Source organism: Pongo pygmaeus, chromosome 2 (assembly GCF_028885625.2).
Source record: "Pongo pygmaeus isolate AG05252 chromosome 2, NHGRI_mPonPyg2-v2.0_pri, whole genome shotgun sequence".
NCBI classification, from domain to species: Eukaryota; Metazoa; Chordata; class Mammalia; order Primates; family Hominidae; genus Pongo; species Pongo pygmaeus.
The window spans coordinates 1,000,554-1,018,398 of NC_085930.1; the positions used below are offsets into that span (position 1 = coordinate 1,000,554).

The 17,845-nt window shown below is 43.5% G+C and overlaps 1 protein-coding gene across 9 annotated transcripts in view; it reads left to right on the forward strand.

The window, feature by feature from the left end:
* The first annotated feature begins 2,498 nt into the window (after positions 1 to 2,498).
* Positions 2,499 to 17,845, forward strand: part of RIOX2 (ribosomal oxygenase 2) — a 28,338-nt gene continuing 12,991 nt past the window's right edge. For 2 of the 9 annotated variants that reach the window (XM_054480065.2, XM_054480067.2), the window contains exons 1-6: positions 2,538 to 3,077; positions 3,211 to 3,401; positions 3,979 to 4,124; positions 7,364 to 7,834; positions 13,298 to 13,417; positions 15,833 to 15,961. In XM_054480065.2, coding sequence (XP_054336040.1) covers positions 4,098 to 4,124; positions 7,364 to 7,834; positions 13,298 to 13,417; positions 15,833 to 15,961 — 747 coding nt within the window. In that variant the 5' untranslated portion in view covers positions 2,538 to 3,077; positions 3,211 to 3,401; positions 3,979 to 4,097. Of the gene's footprint in view, positions 3,078 to 3,210; positions 3,402 to 3,978; positions 4,125 to 7,363; positions 7,835 to 13,297; positions 13,418 to 15,832; positions 15,962 to 17,845 lie in introns of all 9 variants that reach the window. The other 7 variants (XM_063661443.1, XM_063661444.1, XM_063661445.1 and 4 more) reach the window with 7 other exon arrangements.

Below are 17,845 nucleotides of genomic sequence, written 5' to 3' on the forward strand. Positions count from 1 at the left end.
TGACAGCTGCCATCTACAGCATTGTTTTCATGAGGAAATTAATTACAGAAACAAAATAACTGATTTTTAAATGAACCTATGGTGGGGACTGGATAGCAGTCTGCATCTTGTCCTCTGGAAGAATTTTTCCAAAAAAAAAAAAAAAAAATACCAGAAACAATACATTTAGGAAGGCCATATATTCTAGAAGCCTCCCAGGCAAGGTTGCAGACCATTCTCCACTCCCATCCCACGCCACCCTTACTTCCTCACCTCCTCTTCCTCCTCTCAGGCAAGGTTGCAAGCCATTCTCCACTCCCATCCCATCTCACCACACCCTTACTTCCTCCTCTCCCTCCTTCCCTCCCTCCCCCTTCCTTTCTCCCTCCCTCTCCCCCCTTCCTTCTTTCCTTCCTTTAGATGGAATTTTGCTCTTGCCACCCAAGCACAAACTAACTTTCTTTCTCTTTTTCTTTTTCTTTTTCTTTTCCAAAACAGAGTTTTGCTCCTGTTGCCCAAGCTGGAGTGCAGTGGTGCAATCTCAGCTCACTGCAACCCCGCCTCCCTGGTTCAAGCAATTCTCCTGCCTCAGCCTCCTGGGTAGCTGGGATTACAGGCAGGCACCACCACGACTGGGTAATTTTTTTGTATTTTTGTTAGAGACGGGGTTTCACCATGTTGGCCAGGGTGGTCTTGCACTTCTGACCTCAGGTGATCCACCGGCGTCAGCCTCCCAAAGTCCTGGGATTACAGGCGTGAGCCACCGTACCTGGCCCCTCCTCCTTTTCTTCACAGGAATGATGGGCTCTGTTTAGGTCTGAAGATGGAACTATCATGACTTTTTTGCTTGCTATGCTAAGAAATCGGAATTATAATGAAAAAAATCAGAGAGAACATACTGATAGACTAATTTTGCATTAGAGGAACTCTTACACAAGATGTATGATTTCCCCCTGCAGAGCTGACTTCAATATGTACTTTTGTTCTGTTAGACATCCTAGGGCCATTTTATATGCTGAGAAAATGGTATTTTGTGTTGACATTATAACTTTTTTCTACAACAGTACTGCTTTTCCAAGTGGTGGACGTGTGAGAATTTTCCTTTATCTGAATCCCGGGAACAGCAATATTATTCTATATTATCTTGAGTAGATGTCTTGCAGTCAAAATAAAGAGCAAAGTACATTACCAATATCATATCAACTAGAGATTTTCGTTGTTGACTTTTTTTTTACCCTGTAAGGGCTAAATTTGATGTTACCCTCGAGTTTTTCCAACTGGAACCTACCAGGAAGCTTACTAGTTATACGAGTATTAGTAAAATGTGAAAAAGACCAACAGTTGACTGACTGGTTTGGCTCTAATCTTGTTTCTGCATCTTCCTAGCTGTGTGATCTTGTGCAAGTTAGTTAACCTCCCCTGACTCAGTTTCCTCAATTGTAAAATGGAGGTAATTGCAAGGTTGTGGTGAGGATAAAGTGAGGAGTATTTGAAACACCTAGCGTGGTGCCTTACAGCCAGGAAGAACTCAATTCGAGACTTCCTATTATTGTCAGTTTTAGACAAATACTAGACAAGGGTGTACTTTGTTCCCACTTGCTCATGTGCCACTTGACCATTAGAAGCAGCCACTGGTCTCAGTCACCTTGACGGAATGAAATGTCGACTTCCTCTGGGTCCTCTGGCTGTCTACAGAGCAAAGAAAGGCGCAGGCCCGCCACTGATTTCACTGCGCACTCATTTGTGCCTCCTGACCGGACCCAAATGTTCCAAAGCAGGGAGTGTTAGGCTGAAAGGACTCAGATAAATGTATTTCTTCTTTGTTTCTATAGCCATAGTCGCAACGAATTTCCAGTATCTTTTAAAACTAGGATTGATTCTCTCTCCCGGAGCGAGATGATATAAATGACACTCGGCTTGTACAAATGAGCACTGCGTAGCCACACAGCCCATAAGAAAGCCATGGGAGAACCCGGACCACCAACTCCCTAAACTTGCACAGCTGGTATTCCTCTTCAGGCCCGTTTCTCTATTCATAAAAGGAACGGAGTGGCACCAAAACGCTCCCCCAAATCCTCTCCTCCCACCCCAAGTTAGAAAAAAAAGGAGAGCGGGGTGGGTGGCTCACACCTATAATCCAGCGCTTTGGGAGGCGGAGGCAGGAGGATCGCTTGAGCCTGGGAGGTGGAGGTTGCAGTGAGCCAAGATCGCACCACTGCACTCCAGCCTGGGCGAGAGTGAGACCTTGTCTCACAAACCAAAAAAAAAAAAAGGAAAAAAGGAAAAAAAAAGGCCATTTATTTCCTTCCATATGGACTAAAGAAGCGCCCGGGCGTGAACACGGAACACCGCCGGGTAGCCAGGCCCTGGGGCTCCCACCACTTGCGGGCCGGCGGGGCGGGGCGGGGCGGGGCGGGGCGGGGCCGGCGGGGCGGGGCGTGGCGGGGCGTGGCGGGGCCGGCGAGGCGGGGCGGGGCGGGGCCGGCGGGGCGTGGCGTGGCGTGGCGTGGCGTGGCGGGGCGGGGCGGGGCCTGGAGCGTCGCCCGGAGCGTGCCCACGTCGCCCCGCCTCCAGCCGCTGCGTCGCAGCGCAGTGGGCTCGCGGCCGCGCGCAACAGGCCGTGCCGGGTGAGTGGGGCGCTCTCGCGGGCAGCCCAGCGCCGGGGCAGGCCGGGTAGTGCCCGATCCCGCGGGGCGCGCGCTGCTGCTTTAGGCACCCGGGCTCGGGTGCGGGTCTGGGAGACCTGTCGGTCGGCGAGAAGCCTCGGTGGCCGGCGCTGTGGTTGCGGGACCTGGGACGCGCGCCCAGGCGTCCCACCTCCCCGGAGACAGACCGGGGCAGGGTGGGTGCGGCCCGGATCTAGGGGTAGGGTCGCGGAAGCCTTGGGCACGGAGAGTCGCACACGTGGCCTGCTCATGGTTGCGACACCGGTGACGAGCGCACGGAAACTTTGGAGGCTTAGCAAGGAGGGTGCTGCCGGCCTCCGTCCGGTGATGGCAGAACTGCCTGTGCGAGCACGGCCTCCACGTGGGCTTTGCCGCCGGGCGTCAGGTCGGGCCTAAGAGACACGCTCTACAGCTGTGAAATCTGAAGTTCAGGTGTGTGGGGAGAAGGGCAGCTGCGTTACGTTATATGCTTCCAATTCATTTACCAGCAAATAATTCCACAGCGATTGGCCGACAGCTGGGTTGTCCAACAGGTTACTGAGACCAGGTTATTCACTGTTTTCAGGAAGGATAGACTGGGAGGAAGAGGATCTGATTTCGCCACTCATTAGCTGTAAATCTGGTGCCTCGGGTTTCATGTCACTGGGCTCATCTTTGAGCCGAGGAACCTGACTTACTCAGCTGCTTCTGCTGGTACTGGTTTTTGCCTCCTGGACATCAAGCTTTGTAACCTCATGGTCACCAAAATATATTGAGGTATAGTTCGTTTCCTCTCTAAAATCAAACTAAAAAGATAACTGCTGATCACTCCTTTAGGTCAATAGGAGAACCAGTTTTCCCTCTGGATTGATTAACATATCTCTGAGCCAAAAAGAAATGTTTTAGATCAGTCTGGGCAACCTTGTTACAAGCAATATATAATTTCTGACAGCCATGTGTTTAACTGAGCTGCGTTTGACTGTTGTCCTCCATTAGTGGACCTAAAATTCATCTAGAGAGCGTATTACGTAAATACAGATTCTGGGCCCCAGCCATGAGAAGTGGCAATCCAGTGGGCTTGATAAGGGACCCAGAAATTTGCATGCTAACAACCTTGCTGGTAAGTCTGAACTACATTCTGTAAAACTGCCCAAGGGATGTAGAAGCTCATACTTCCCTCCCCGATTTAGTGATAACTACTGATGTCTAAAGTGCCTTTTAGCTTTTACGATACTGTTGAATCCTTAAGTGACAGCTGCAATCAGAACAATAATCCCCTCTGCACAAGCCATCTGTTTTTTTCCGTAACTGTTTTTGTAAGGCCTTTGTGGTTTGTCTCCAAAATTGTATACAGACAAAAGATGAAAACGTGAAAAATTCAGCAAACACTTCTTGAGGACCTCCTATGTACCACACCGTGCTTGTTTCCGGGGATATACAAATCCTTTCCTTCAAGAGCTTCCTCACGTCTTCATGTCCTCAAATATTATAGAAAAGGAGGTTAGGATACCTTTAAAATGTAGTGACTCTCTATCTGTTGCCTATAGTATGGTTGTCAACATTGATTTCCTTACAGGGTTTATCTGTGGGGTAGTCACCAAAGTATGAACTGTAAATCTTTTAGTCTTTTTACGTTTAATGCTTATAGTCAACTCAAATGGAAAACAATTGCTCTTCAAAAACTGTTCTGTGATTTTATAGAAATATTTACTCCTATTGGGGTGGTCTCTAAGGCTTATGGGCAAGATTGTGTTGGCTGTACTATTCTAGACAAAGCATTGTCTTCTTTAATTACTATAGTATTGGATTCTAAGATACGTGTTTTATTTTTTGCTGTTTCTGAAATTGTGATATGTGCCTTAAACTTTTATATGTTTAATGTGGTAGGATGCTTCATCTGTTCTCCCCTCTGCTCTAGAAAGCTGTTAAGAGGAATGGTTGTCTTACAGTATGAGTAGTGTAAGAATCAGAGAAATAGTGTATTTGCCCAGAAACCTCTAAGCTTAGGCTCCAATTAACTGAGCCTCAAATCATTTCAACACGAACACAGAGAAACAAATGATGTAACTTCTGGCAGTACGGGTAGTGAAATTTATATTCTAAGGAAAGCATTTGTTATACAGTATTGGGGTTTGTTAGTGATTGTAGATGGGAAAGATTCTTTTAAGTGATTTTATTTTGGCTTAAGTGTTTTGCATTCTTTGATTAGCCACACTTTCTGGTGAAGGTGCTTATACTGTATTCATATATTATGCTTAAAGAAAACAAGCTTTTCGTTTGCATCTTCCTGCTGCTCTCTCCCCTTAAATAAATTTTAAACTGACCAATTGTGAGAGATAAGAGATGTGTGGCTGAATATAAAATTACTCTATAGGGTGCCTTTAGTAATACAAACCTAATAAACCAATCTAAGTTTTTAAAAATTAAACGTGAGCAATGTGTTGTGGTCCCCAAGGCCATCCTTAGTTCAGCAATTTGCTAGCAGGACTCAGCTGATTTATTACAGGGAAAGGATACCAAGCACTGACAGTCAGCGAGGGGAAGAGGCACATGGGTGAAGTTCTGGGGACACCAAGTGCAAGGCTCCAAGGGTCTTCGAACGGTCACACTGGCTGTGTTCAGTTGCTCCGGCAACTAGTTGTGTCAACACTTGTGAAATGTTGCCAATCTGGGAAGCTTGTTAGAGACTCAGTGTCCAGGGCTTTTACTGGTGGCTGGTCACTTAGGCCACCCCTGCCTGGCACATACCAACGTTTCCAGACTCCCAGAGGAAAGCAGGTGTTGGTATAAACTGTAATGATTGTGCATTTTAGGCATGGTGAGCCACTCCTATCAGTTAATGGTGGTGGAAACTCTCCCAAAATCTTAAATTCTGAGACATCGGCCACAAGCTGCACTTTCAAAGGATAGCAGTCAGGCCCGCTATGGAACCTCTTCTGCATAAGCAGTACCCCTTCCCGAATCCATTTTTCTATCTCTTTGTATTTCTACATCACTTGAGAGTTCTATGTACTAGCAGTGCTGTGCCTTCCTGAAGCCTTAATTCTTTCCTTGAGAATTCAAGCTGGTCTGTTTCACTTAAAGGAAACATTTTCAGAAAATGTGTCTTACTGACCACATGTCCTAAACAGTAAAGTTTATTTTTTTTTCTAAGCTTCAAGCTTTACCCCTCTCCTGTAGTATCAATTTGTATTAGTCTTCCACCATGTCCTGTGTTTCCTTATCAAAAGCACCTGGTCTTTTGAAGGAACTGAGCTGTTTAGGGGGTTTTGTATTTTGACATTTCCTTTCTTAATTTGTTCAGTTTACATCTGGGTTTCATTCTAAAGATTCTTTTATACATGGCAACACATCACACAGTATGCAACACATCGTTCCAGGATGCTTACTTCCCAGGCCAGAACATTAATTCCACTTAGTCTACAGTGTAGCTGAAATACTGCTTAGTTATAATGACAAAAGAACAGAAAACAGTATTCTTGCAATTCTGATAACTCACCAAAGTAGGAAACTGTACCATTTATAAATAACAAGTCTTTGAGAAATTTTGTCTTTTATAAGTACAGTGGTTCTTAACCTTGTCGGGAGATAGGGACTCCTTTAAGAATCTGTTGAAAGTGATGGAGTCCCTTCCCAGAGGGAAAGGACTTTAAGATAGAATTTTGCAGTCTCAAGAAATTTAAATAATTTGAATTACAGTTCTTGGAAACAGATGAGGGAGACCTACCCTCTAAGTATCAATAGTTGTGGTTTGGAGGCAGTTCTGAAGGAGCTTTGCAAGGCTTGGCTGTGTGACTTCTATTACTCAGCAGTGTCAGCAGCAGAAGCATCACCTGGGAGCCTGTTAGAAATGCAGAATCTCAGGCTCCACCTTGGAGCTAGTGAATCATATCCTGCATTTTATTGAGATGCTCAGGCGATCTGTGTGCACATTAAAGTTGGAGAAGTGCTGTGTTAGGGGTTAATGATACTGGTATTATTTAAAATCTTCAGTTAAAAAGTTATAGTTTTTTCAAGACTTTAGATATAACTACTTTTAGCCTTCACTTTTCAGCCTTTAGGGGCTTTATTTCTTTAAACGAAGGGGAGTTTCTGATAAAAGTGGCAGTTTTCAGGAATAAGCTCAGAGTTGGAAGTGAGCAGGTTCAGGTGGTTAGTGGAGACAGGAGAAGGCAGTGGCCTGCTCCAGCCACCAGGAGACACTGCGGGTCCAGGGCGCATTGATTGACCTGCGCAACAGTTGGGGTGGTGCTGCGGTGAGGAGCACCTGGCAGTGGGCAGCTGTTAGTTGTTCTCTAGTCAGATGTTTGTAACTCAGAGTACATCTAATTAGATGTGAGCCCTGATGCTGATGGGAGCCAAATCCAAGATATTTGACTTTGCTGTGTCGGTGGCCACAGGCTAAACTGTGAGTAGGAGCTGCTGAGACAGTTGAATAGGGTTATTTGGGATAATTATACTGCCTAATAAATAATACCATGACATAGTGCTTGTGTAAAAGAAAAACACGTTCTTCTTTAGATGAATATGTCATCTGAGTGGTGGTTGAGGCTGAATCATATCTTAGAAGAAATGGCATTGGCTTAAGGCTGTCTCCTATCCTGGGGGAAGTAGCTTTGACCTATGAAGAGTTCTCATGAAGGCGTAATGGTCATTCAGTTGTGTGTGCGCGCAATCCACTAACACCAATGCTGGCACTCCTTGTAAACCTAACCATGTGTGTTTTGTTCTTCTGGTAGGTTTGCATTTCCTTACTGCTTTGTCTTGAAGACAGAACGATGCCAAAGAAAGCAAAGCCTGTAGGGAGTGGGAAGGAAGAGGGACCGGTTCCCTGTAAGCAGATGAAGGTAGAAGCAGCTGGGGGGCCTTCAGCTTTAAACTTTGATAGTCCCAGTAGTCTCTTTGAAAGTTTAATCTCGCCCATCAAGACAGAGACTTTTTTCAAGGAATTCTGGGAGCAGAAGCCCCTTCTCATTCAGAGAGATGACCCTGCACTGGCCACATACTACGGGTCCCTGTTCAAGCTAACAGATCTGAAGAGTCTGTGCAGCCGGGGGATGTACTATGGAAGAGATGTGAATGTCTGCCGGTGTGTCAATGGAAAGAAGAAGGTTTTAAATAAAGATGGCAAAGCACACTTTCTTCAGCTGAGAAAAGATTTTGATCAGAAAAGGGCAACGATTCAGCTTCACCAACCTCAGAGATTTAAGGTAACCAGTTTCCCCATTGCAGAATCCTCATACATTTTAAAGTACTAACATTTGGCCACATATCAGCTCAAGGGTGAATACGTAGTTTGATGATGGTTAGCCTCTTGCCAGTTTGAGAAGGGATAGCACCTCTTTGGTCTAAATGCATTCTAAGTAGGATTAAGATTATGTGTTATGTTTGGTTGGACTGTTAGAAACTCCAGCAGCTCAGGGTAGACATCGTTGGGTATCATTGAGCTGCAAAACTAACTATGCTACAAGTTTATAAAGTTATTAAAGTGGCACTACAACTGCAGGAGTATGTTCTGTGAGCCAGTTTATGTTTTTCTATATGATAGACATTTCTATTTGGTTTGTCACATCACTGTAATTGAAGGCATGACAGCATCAAGGTGATCATTTTTTCCCGAAGTTTCCTCCCTTTACTGCCTGCATCTAAATAGAGGCTTCAGAGCCATGACCAGATCACATGCTAGATGCAAGTTCAATAAAGAGACTTCACCCTTAATAACACCCGAATGGGTGACATTGAGGTACCTGGAACTGCTCCTGGTAAGGCTTCATAGGTGGAGGAAATCTTTGCTTTGCAAATGCAGAGGGAGGACTGGCAAATTTTTAAATCAGGGATTGACATTTATCAGGGATTGACATTTGGGAAATAATTTGCCTCCTCTATGCTCGGTTTCTACATTTATAAAATGCAGATTTAGTATGAGCTAATTTGTTTTCCTGAAGGTTTGAGATCTGTATCTCATCTCATGACAGATGGCCCAGAATGGGTGAGGGGCTGTTCTGAATTTTAGATAAACTTTTATCCCCATTCAGAAACCCCCTTCTGTGACCCTTTGTTAAATCAAAACGGCAACGTGGGAGGAGAAAGAGAGGGGTTTGTGAGGTTCCATGTTGAGAGGAATAGATTCTGGCTTTATTGATGGCTTCTGGGGCTCTGTCGTCAGTTACCAATAGTGTTTCCAGTGATTTAACTTGAGGTGGCTTGTTATAGCCCATTGGGCTTCATCTGGTGAATGCCCTTCCCTTTCTTTCTTGTCTAAAAGATCTTGAACCTATTCATACTCTGTATGAAGTATGAGTGCTCTTAGATTTTTCAAGACAAGTCCTGATTCCAGCTATTCCATCTCAAGCAATCATACAAAGGTGAAATGTCCCTGAAATGCTAACCTTGTAGCCTAGGCACTCAAAAACAATTTACAAATCATTTGTCAGACCAAGTCATGATTTGAATTCAGAAAATATGGACACCGTCAATAAAATGCTTCTCGCTGAGCTAGTCCTTGACTAGAAGTAGCACTTTTAAGTGTGGTTTTTAGAAACCTGAGAACTCTACACAGAAATGAATTCAGTGGATTTGATTGCGTGTGCTTTGGTCATAGACCAGCAGAGAGATGATATTTGGCATATGTGTGGTGTCCACTGTGGCTGTCATTTCTCTACTTTAGAATCATCCCCGCAGGGCTTTTCTCTGCTCATGCACTTAAGTGCTGCACATTCCTCGTCTGGGATTCCAGTGTGCAAGAACCTGTTTCTTTTGCCTTGTTGGTTAGGCTCTGGCTGAGTTTATTAAAGCAGGAAGAATGAGCTTTCTCAGCCCAAATTCAGCCCTCAGGCCAGACTAGGATGTGCCTTTTTTTTTTTTTTTTTTTTTTTGAGACAGAGTCTTGCTCTGTTGCCCAGGCTGGAGTGCGGTGGCACGATCTCAGCTCACTGCAACCTCCGCCTCCTGGGTTCAAGTGATCCTTCTGCCTCAGCCCCCCTAGTAGCTGGGATTACAGGCACACACCACCATGCCCGGCTAATTTTTGTGTTTTTAGTAGAGACAGGGTTTCGCCATGTTGGCCAGGCTGGTCTCGAACTTCTGCCCTCAGGTGTTCCACCCGCCTCAGCCTCCCAAAGTGCTGGGATTACAGGCGTGAGCCACTGTGCTGGGCCTTTTTTTTTTTTTTTTTTTAAATCTCTTTGTACCACTCGTACTGGAGAGACCTATAAGCCATAGGAGCTCACCCTCTTACACTAGAGTCTGGATTCTAAGTACTATATTATGAGGTGGTTTGGCATTGTGTGTGTTTCTTTAGTAATGGGCATATTAACATCAGAATAGAGGAAGTCTAGAAGCAGTTTATTCCTGGCCAGGTTGAGAGACTGTTAGAGTGAACATGCAGCCCTTTGTTTATTGGGTCTCAGACTGTGCACAGCTTATTAGTATAGTTAGTTTAAAAACAAGTAAGGAGGTAACCAGGGAGCCATAATAAGTTGTTTGCACTTGCTTTCAGTAATCCATATATTAAAAGTCCTGGTGAGAGGAATTACCACAATTATTTGCATTTTGCATAGCAGGCTAGAGTTTACCAAGTAATTTCATATATTTTAACTTTTGAACTTTCTAACAGGCATTTCAAATAGGGCAGCTTTTGTTCCATTTTCTTTTTCTTTCTTTCTTTCTTTTTTTTTTTTGAGACAGAGTCTTGCCCTGTTGCCCAGGCTGGAGTGCCGTGGCACAATCTCGGCTCACTACAACCTCCACCTCCCAGGTTCAAGCAATTCTCCTGCCTCAGCCTCCTGAGTAGCTGGGATTACAGGTGCATGCCACCATGCCCGGCTAATTTTTGTATTTTTTTTTTAGTAGAGATGGGGTTTCACCATGTTGGCCAGGCTGGCCTTGAACTCCTGACCTTGTGATCCACCTGCCTCAGCCTCCCAAAATGCTGGGATTACAGGCATGAGCCACTGCACCTGGCCGTGGACTCCATTTTATATGTGAAAAAACTGGAGTTCACAGATGTGACCTTTCCATAACTATTCCAAGCTGATAAGAGTTTCTGACTCCAAATTTAAAGCATTTTCCTACCATACTTTGAAAGATGTATTGAAATTTAGTAGGGCTTTCTATATATTTGCTTTTGCCTTTCTTTAGGCATATACATGGGCTTCTATTTTAGCCATGGCATTGAGTTTTGATTCTGACGGGTAGGTCAGTGGAGAGAGGAGGTTACAGCCAGCCAGAAGAGAGACTTCCGCCTTCTCCCTTTCACTGTTCTGGGTCCTCCTTGGGCTCGCCGGATATCGAGTCCTGTGGTAAAGGAAAAGACAGGTTTCAGGAGCCTTGTTTGTGCTTGAGTCAATGTTAGTAAAGCAATATCGCTTGTATGCTGCTTCGCATTTTTAATAGGGTTTGTGATAAGTTGTTTTCTGCTGTTCACCACAGTGTTTGAGCGGGAGTGATAATATCTTTATCTTAAAGATAAACAACTGAAGTCACCTTGCTTGTAATTATAACCTGAACCGAGGTGGTTTGACTCCAGATCTCTTCTAGTAGGCCACGGTTGGCAGATTCAGAGGCTAAAGGTCCAGATGAAATAGAAAAATTGTGCCACTGATAGCATTTTCAGTAAACTTTAAGAAGAAAAGAGACATATTCATTAGTTACCCTGATAGTTGGGTCGGGAACCATAAAATCACCTATACAGTCCTGAAAGACGTCTCATACCATCAGAGAGAGAAACCGAGAGAGAGAAGGCCTGGTTTCCAAGTGGTTCCAGTTACTATATAAAAATAATTACAGAACCAGGTCCTGCTGGCCTTTCCCTGAAATAGATTAGGCCCTTTTGGAGCTCTGTTAACTCTTTGGAGCTATTCAGATGACATTCAGTTATTTTGTCTGTGTTAAGTAGAAACTCTGAGATCTATAGAGAAGCCCAGTTGTCTGTGTAAAGATGTCCTTGGCTAAATCCATGGCTCACATCTGTAATCCCAGCACTTTGGGAGGCCAGAGCAGGAGGATAACTTGAATCCAAGAGTTTGACAACAGCCTGGGCAACAAAGTGAGACCACCAGCTCTACAAAAAAATGAGAAAAAAATTAGCCGGGCATGGTAGCATGCACCTGCAGTCCCAGCTACTTGGGAGGTTGAGATGGGAGGATCATTTAAGCCTGGGATGTCGAGGCTGCAGTGAACTGTGATTGTGATCACACCACTGCGCTTCAGCCTGGGTGACAGAGCAAGACCGTGTCTTAAAAAAAGTCTTTTTTCATATTGACCCAATTCTTCTCAGTTCTTTCTCACTTGATATTTTTAATACAGTGGATTCTTTTTCAGTCCTGTGGTAGAAGGGACTCCCAAGCTGTGGTCATTGGTTTGCTCAGCAAGTATTTAAGTATGTTGTCATGCAGTCTGTGTGCCAGGCACTGTACATTCATATGTTTAAAACTTAGTCTCTTTAGTGTCCTTTGTGATTTGTGTTTTCTTAAATTATCTGAAAGGTATGGACTTTGGAGCCATGCTGCCTGAATTTGAATCCTGGCTCCATCGTTTACTAGTTGCATGTTCTTATGCCTCAGTTTCCTCATCTGTAAACTGAAGATAACGGTAGTACCCTCTTTATGAGGCAGGGTTATTGTGAGGGTTGCATAATTAATATTTGTAAAGCACTTGGAGACAGTGCCTGGCACATAGGAAGTGCTAATATCTACATGGCCTAATTGCCCCCTCCTCTCTTCTCACCAGCCTTGGTAAAATCAGACTTCCCTCTCTCTCATGGGAATATATGGCCCATTGCTAGGCCTCTAAGTCTGGTGTCTGCTCTGAAGAGTTGATAGTGGAGAGAGGGAACATTACCCAGCCTGTTATTCCTTCTCTGTCTTGTACCTTCTTCCTATGTTATCATTTCTGTTCCCATTGCTTTAAATATCCATTTTGTGTAGGCAATTCCCAAGTGTAAACCTTCAGTCCTTAGTTTCTGCCAGGACTTCAGACTGACTTAAAGACATCTCCATGTGGGAGGGTCTTAGCATCCCAAACTTAACATTCCTAACATAAAACTCTTTTTTTTTTTGTCCTGAAAACTTGTTTTTTCGTAAGTTTTTCTCATCTCATTACATGAAAAGGGGAACGGATTGCCCAAGTCAAAAACCCAAGAGTATTTTTTTTAACTCCTCTCCTTTACATTGAATCTGTCAGCAAGTCCTGTCTGTGCTGCTTCTAGAGTGCATCCCACTCTTCTACCTCCCTCCTTGCCTTTCTTACCACCCTAGTCACTTGTCGCTTGAGCTGCTGCCTGAGAAGCTTCCTCACTAGTCTCTCTGACTTCCACTGTCATTCCAAGAATGACATACAGTGCATTCTTCACACAGTAACCAGGGTGAGCTTTCAAAAATGTAAATTGGATTGTGTCCTTCCCTGCTTAAAAGCCTTCCGGACTCCCAATTGCCCACCTTGTCAGTCTTCCCTTTATCTGTTCACGTCTGTTACATGGTGTTTCTGCACTGGAATGGAAGATTTTTGAGACCATGGGTATTGGCTGTATCATTGCATAATTCCCAGTATCTGGTGTATAGTAGTTGTGCAGTAAAGACTTCCTAAGTGAACAAGAACATGCTCTTACTCTTATTTCTAATACATTTTTCACTCCCCCCACACCCCGACCCTTTCTTTTTTCCTTTTTTGTAAAGGATGAGCTTTGGAGGATCCAGGAGAAGCTGGAATGTTACTTTGGCTCCTTGGTTGGCTCGAATGTGTACATAACTCCTGCAGGATCTCAGGGCCTGCCACCCCATTATGATGATGTCGAGGTAAGAGATGGAGAAAATTGCCCCATGTTGGGAAGAATGAGTTGTTGGGAGCCTGGTTTAGTAGAGTTGTCAGGGTGAGCTCACATTATTCTCTAAGGCTCTTAGGTCTGTATTCGCTCTTTCTGTGCAGTTTTCTGGAGATATTGATTTCATCAAAATGTTGGGCTAAAGTAAATCCCACTAAACTGGTTTCCTGCTGTGTCTCAAAGGGACAGCTTGTTTCCAACCTTACTAATTTAAAGAGCCACACATTCCTCTGAAACAAGTATTTATTGAATTTATCTACAGAAAGGTGTGCTTGGCTTTTCCTTTAATTTCACAAAGTATGGTCTTTAATAAGATGAGGTCACAAATAATCCTTCATCTGCTTTCATTTTGTTCTTTTTCAGTAGCTGCCAAAAGTATGTATATATTTTCCATTTGTGAAAATCTTGGGGCAGCTTGAATGAGGGTCATGGTTTCACTTAAGCATTGGCATCTTGACAAGTGTTGATTTCACTCTGATGTGGCTTCCAAAAGAATTTAACTCTTTGGCTTATGTATTCCATAGTTTTATTTTTGTCCTAATATAAGCTGTAAACACAGAGTTATTGGTAAAAAGTCCCCTTTTTCTCCTTTGATAGCAATTTGACATCAATACATTTTCACAAAATGTTATTTTTAATATTTTTAATAGAATATCTTTGACTGAATAAAGAATAAAAAACTCGAAGTTTTCCTATCTGCCCAGGCCCTTTCAACATTCAGGATTTAGACATTCAGTAATATCTGAAGCTTGGCTTTTCCATCAGAGATTATGGGCTTTCAGCTGTCTGATAGAAGATTTAAAGGAATGAGATAGTGGGATATAAACAACTCAGTGAGGCTCTAAGAAAGTGAAAAGAATGAATATCCAGTGTCAGGATTCATGATTCCCTGTTTTTAAAAATAAAACCCAGTAATGGCAACTTTTGTTTAACTGTGGAATGACATGCATTTCTCATCTTTCATTTTTATTTTTTATCGGAAAACTTGTGCGCTTGACCCTTGTGCAGCGTGGGGGTTAGTGGTGCCAGCACCTTGTGCAGTCAGAAATCTGCTTGTAACTTTTGACTCCCCTAAAACTTAACTACTAGTAGCCTACCATTGCCTAGATATCTTACTGATAGCATAAATTGGTTAACACTTATTTTGTATGTTCTATGTGTTATATACTTTATTCTTCAGTGAAGGAACCTGGAGAAAAGTTATTAAGAAAATTATAAGAAAGGGAAAAGTATTTTTAGTATTGTATTTCTCAATACCGTAAGTTTACATCATTTGTTTACAAGCTGAATCGTCCATCTGAAATGGTGGGTAGCCACAGCTGCAGGCCTTAATCCACAATACACATCAAGCAATTCAACTTTTTCTTGTAATGTTACGAATTTTTTCTGTTTCTCGGGAGTACTTGCAGTAGCAGTAGTGGCACATCATATGGGTCCCATGGTGTTATTCAAGGCTTAAGGTGTTGCACTAAACATGATGAAAAATACACAAGAACTGTTGAGAGATCATTTTTTTACTGTATACACAGTTCACTGGAGAGAGGAACTGTTCATGTGGAGATAATTAGCATCACACTTAAGCTCGTAGCAATAGCAACAGGAGGTAGCACAAAATTATTACAGTAGTACAATATGTACTGAAGTTAATTTTGTTCAGCTATTCCATATTGCATCTTTACGTTTGTTTACATTTCTTGCTGCAAATGGTGGTCTAGAAGTATTTGTATAGGTAAGTTTTGATAAATTTTAACCTTTTGTAATAGATTTGTGAATATTTTATGGTAGTAGATGATAGACTAGTATCTACATATGTTTTTATATTTGATGCATTTATGACATTCTTAATTCTTGATATTTTTCATGTTTTTCAAATTGTTGCAAATCTCCCCCAAATTTTCCAATATATTTATTGAAAAAAATCAGCATATAAGCGGACCTGCACGGTTCATTCCCATGCTGTTAGGCCAGGCATGGTGGCAAACCCCTGTGATCACTTTGGGAGGCCGAGGTGAATGGATTGCTTAAAGCCAGGAGTTCAGGACCATTCTGGGCAACAAAGTGACACCCCATCTCTACAAAAAAGATAAATTAGCTGGGAGCTGTGGTGTATGCCAGCTTCCCAATTACGCAGGAAGCTAGGGCAAGAGGATCATTGGAACCCAGGAGTTTGAGAGGCTGCAGTGAGCTGTGATTGTGACACTGCACTCCAGCCTGGCCAGCAGAGTGAGACTGTCTCTAAAAAATAAAAAATAAATAAAAAAAAAACCTGTGTTGTTCACGGTTCACCTGTATATTTGTCTAAGCCCTTAGAGGGCTAATAGTCCAGAAGCACTTTGTGTGTGAGTTGTCAGGAAGCTCTCTGATGCTCCTGGGCCTTGTGGGTCTCTAGGTTTTCATCCTGCAGCTGGAGGGAGAGAAACACTGGCGCCTCTACCACCCCACTGTGCCCCTGGCACGAGAGTACAGCGTGGAGGCCGAGGAAAGGATCGGCAGGCCGGTGCATGAGTTTATGCTGAAGGTATGTGATGCCTGTTGTGGGCACCTCATTGTTAGAGCCATTGTGGTTTCCTCTGTTGCTAAGACAAGTTCAGGCTCAAGGTTTAGAGTTCGTGTGATGGTCCCCATGGGAATATATCCCTGGGTTTCAGGGCAGGGTGGTCCTCATTGCCGTCAGCCAGCACATGTAATTTCTGAAGGAGTCTTGGTGGTTTGCACTTGGAGAAGTGGGTTAAGGAAGTATTAAGTTCACTTCCCAAATAACCTGTTTTCATGTACAGTTCAAGTCCAACAGGAAGAGAATTCAGTGAACCACTGACTCCTCTAGAGGAAAAATGGAAGCTCTGGCCTTGGGCAGCTTCTCCGCATCTAAGACAGTGGTCAGCACAGGGCTGGAAGTTGCTTAGGCAGAACATAGCCAGGGATCCCTTAGTTTTTTTTTTTGTTGCTAAAATTCCAGTGTGACTCATTTTCATCCTGGTCATATGGCGGACTATCTCTGTACCCCCTGCATACAGTTACCAGAACAGTAGTAATCAGGAAAGTTCTTGAGGATTCCTTCTCTGGGGAGTCAGGTGGCTTAATCATGTGCATGTTCCTTGGCATCTTGCTGCTGAGAAAATCTGTCTTTGAGCAGTTAACATCGATGGGAACATAGCCAGTCCCCAGCAGGAGAGGTTGTTGACGAAAAGAACATTAGATGGATAGGAGTAGTTCCATAATTCAACTTTATACTCTTTCTTAAAACATGTAACTTAATTTCCTTTAGCAATAAAACAATAGTTATTTTAAACCATTCCAAAGATTCTACCAGCCTGACACATTTGCATATACTTATTGTTTTTCTTGTGTCTCGAAGTTATAATTAGTCTGTTTCTTACTCAATGCCTTGTGTGTTTCTTGATTTCAAAATCCTTACCTACCTCCCAGTAACTAAGGGAAACAATCTTGCCTTTTAGGATGGGTGTCTATATTATAGGAGACTTAAATAAATAAACAACAGTAAAGGTAACCTGACTGGTTTTTTTTATGCTTTTAGTCAGTGGTCATCAAACTGTGGCCCATGGGCCAGGAAATCTGGCCTGCTGCCTGTTTTTGTAAGTAGTTTATTGGAACACAGCCACACCCATTCCTTAATGTCCTGTGTTCACACTACTCCAGCAGAGCGGACTAGTTGCCACAGAGATCCCATGGCCCGCAAACCAAAAATATGTACTGTCTTTCCATTTGGCTCTTCACAGAGTTTGCCAGCTTCTGCTTTTGTTGCATCATGTTTACATAGATTCATGGTTGGTTATCTTTAAAGACTAAGCCATCTATAGTCTCGGAAGTCAGGGCTGAGTTACTCAGGCCGATGACCTGGCTACTTGCTCTGCCCAAGAAGGTCAGGCTTCATAGTGGCCTTTAAGTGTAAAGGGTGTGGATTCTTTGTATTGTTGCCATGCCCATTAAACAGTCAAGACAGAGTCCATTAGGAGATGCACTGAGTCTCCTGGATGGAGAAAGACCATGTTGTACAGTATTGTTCAAGTGTGTATGTGCATGTCATTTTTTTTTTTTTTTTTTTTTTTTTTAAGACAGATTTTTTTTTTTTTTTTTTAGACAGAGTCTCACCCTGTCACCCAGGCTGGAGGGCAATGGCGTGATTTCAGCTCGCTGCAACCTCTGCCTCCTGGGTTCAAGCGATTCTCCTGCCTCAGCCTCCCGAGTAGCTGGGATTACAGGTGCCCGCCACCACGCCCGGCTAATTTTTTGTATCTTTAGTAGAGACAGGGTTTCACCATGTTGGCCAGGCTGGTCTCGAACTCCTGACCTTGTGATCTACCTGCCTCGGCCTCCCAAAGTGCCGGGATTACAGGCGTGAGCCACCGCACCCAGCCCACATTTGAGCTTTTAAGCAGTGGGC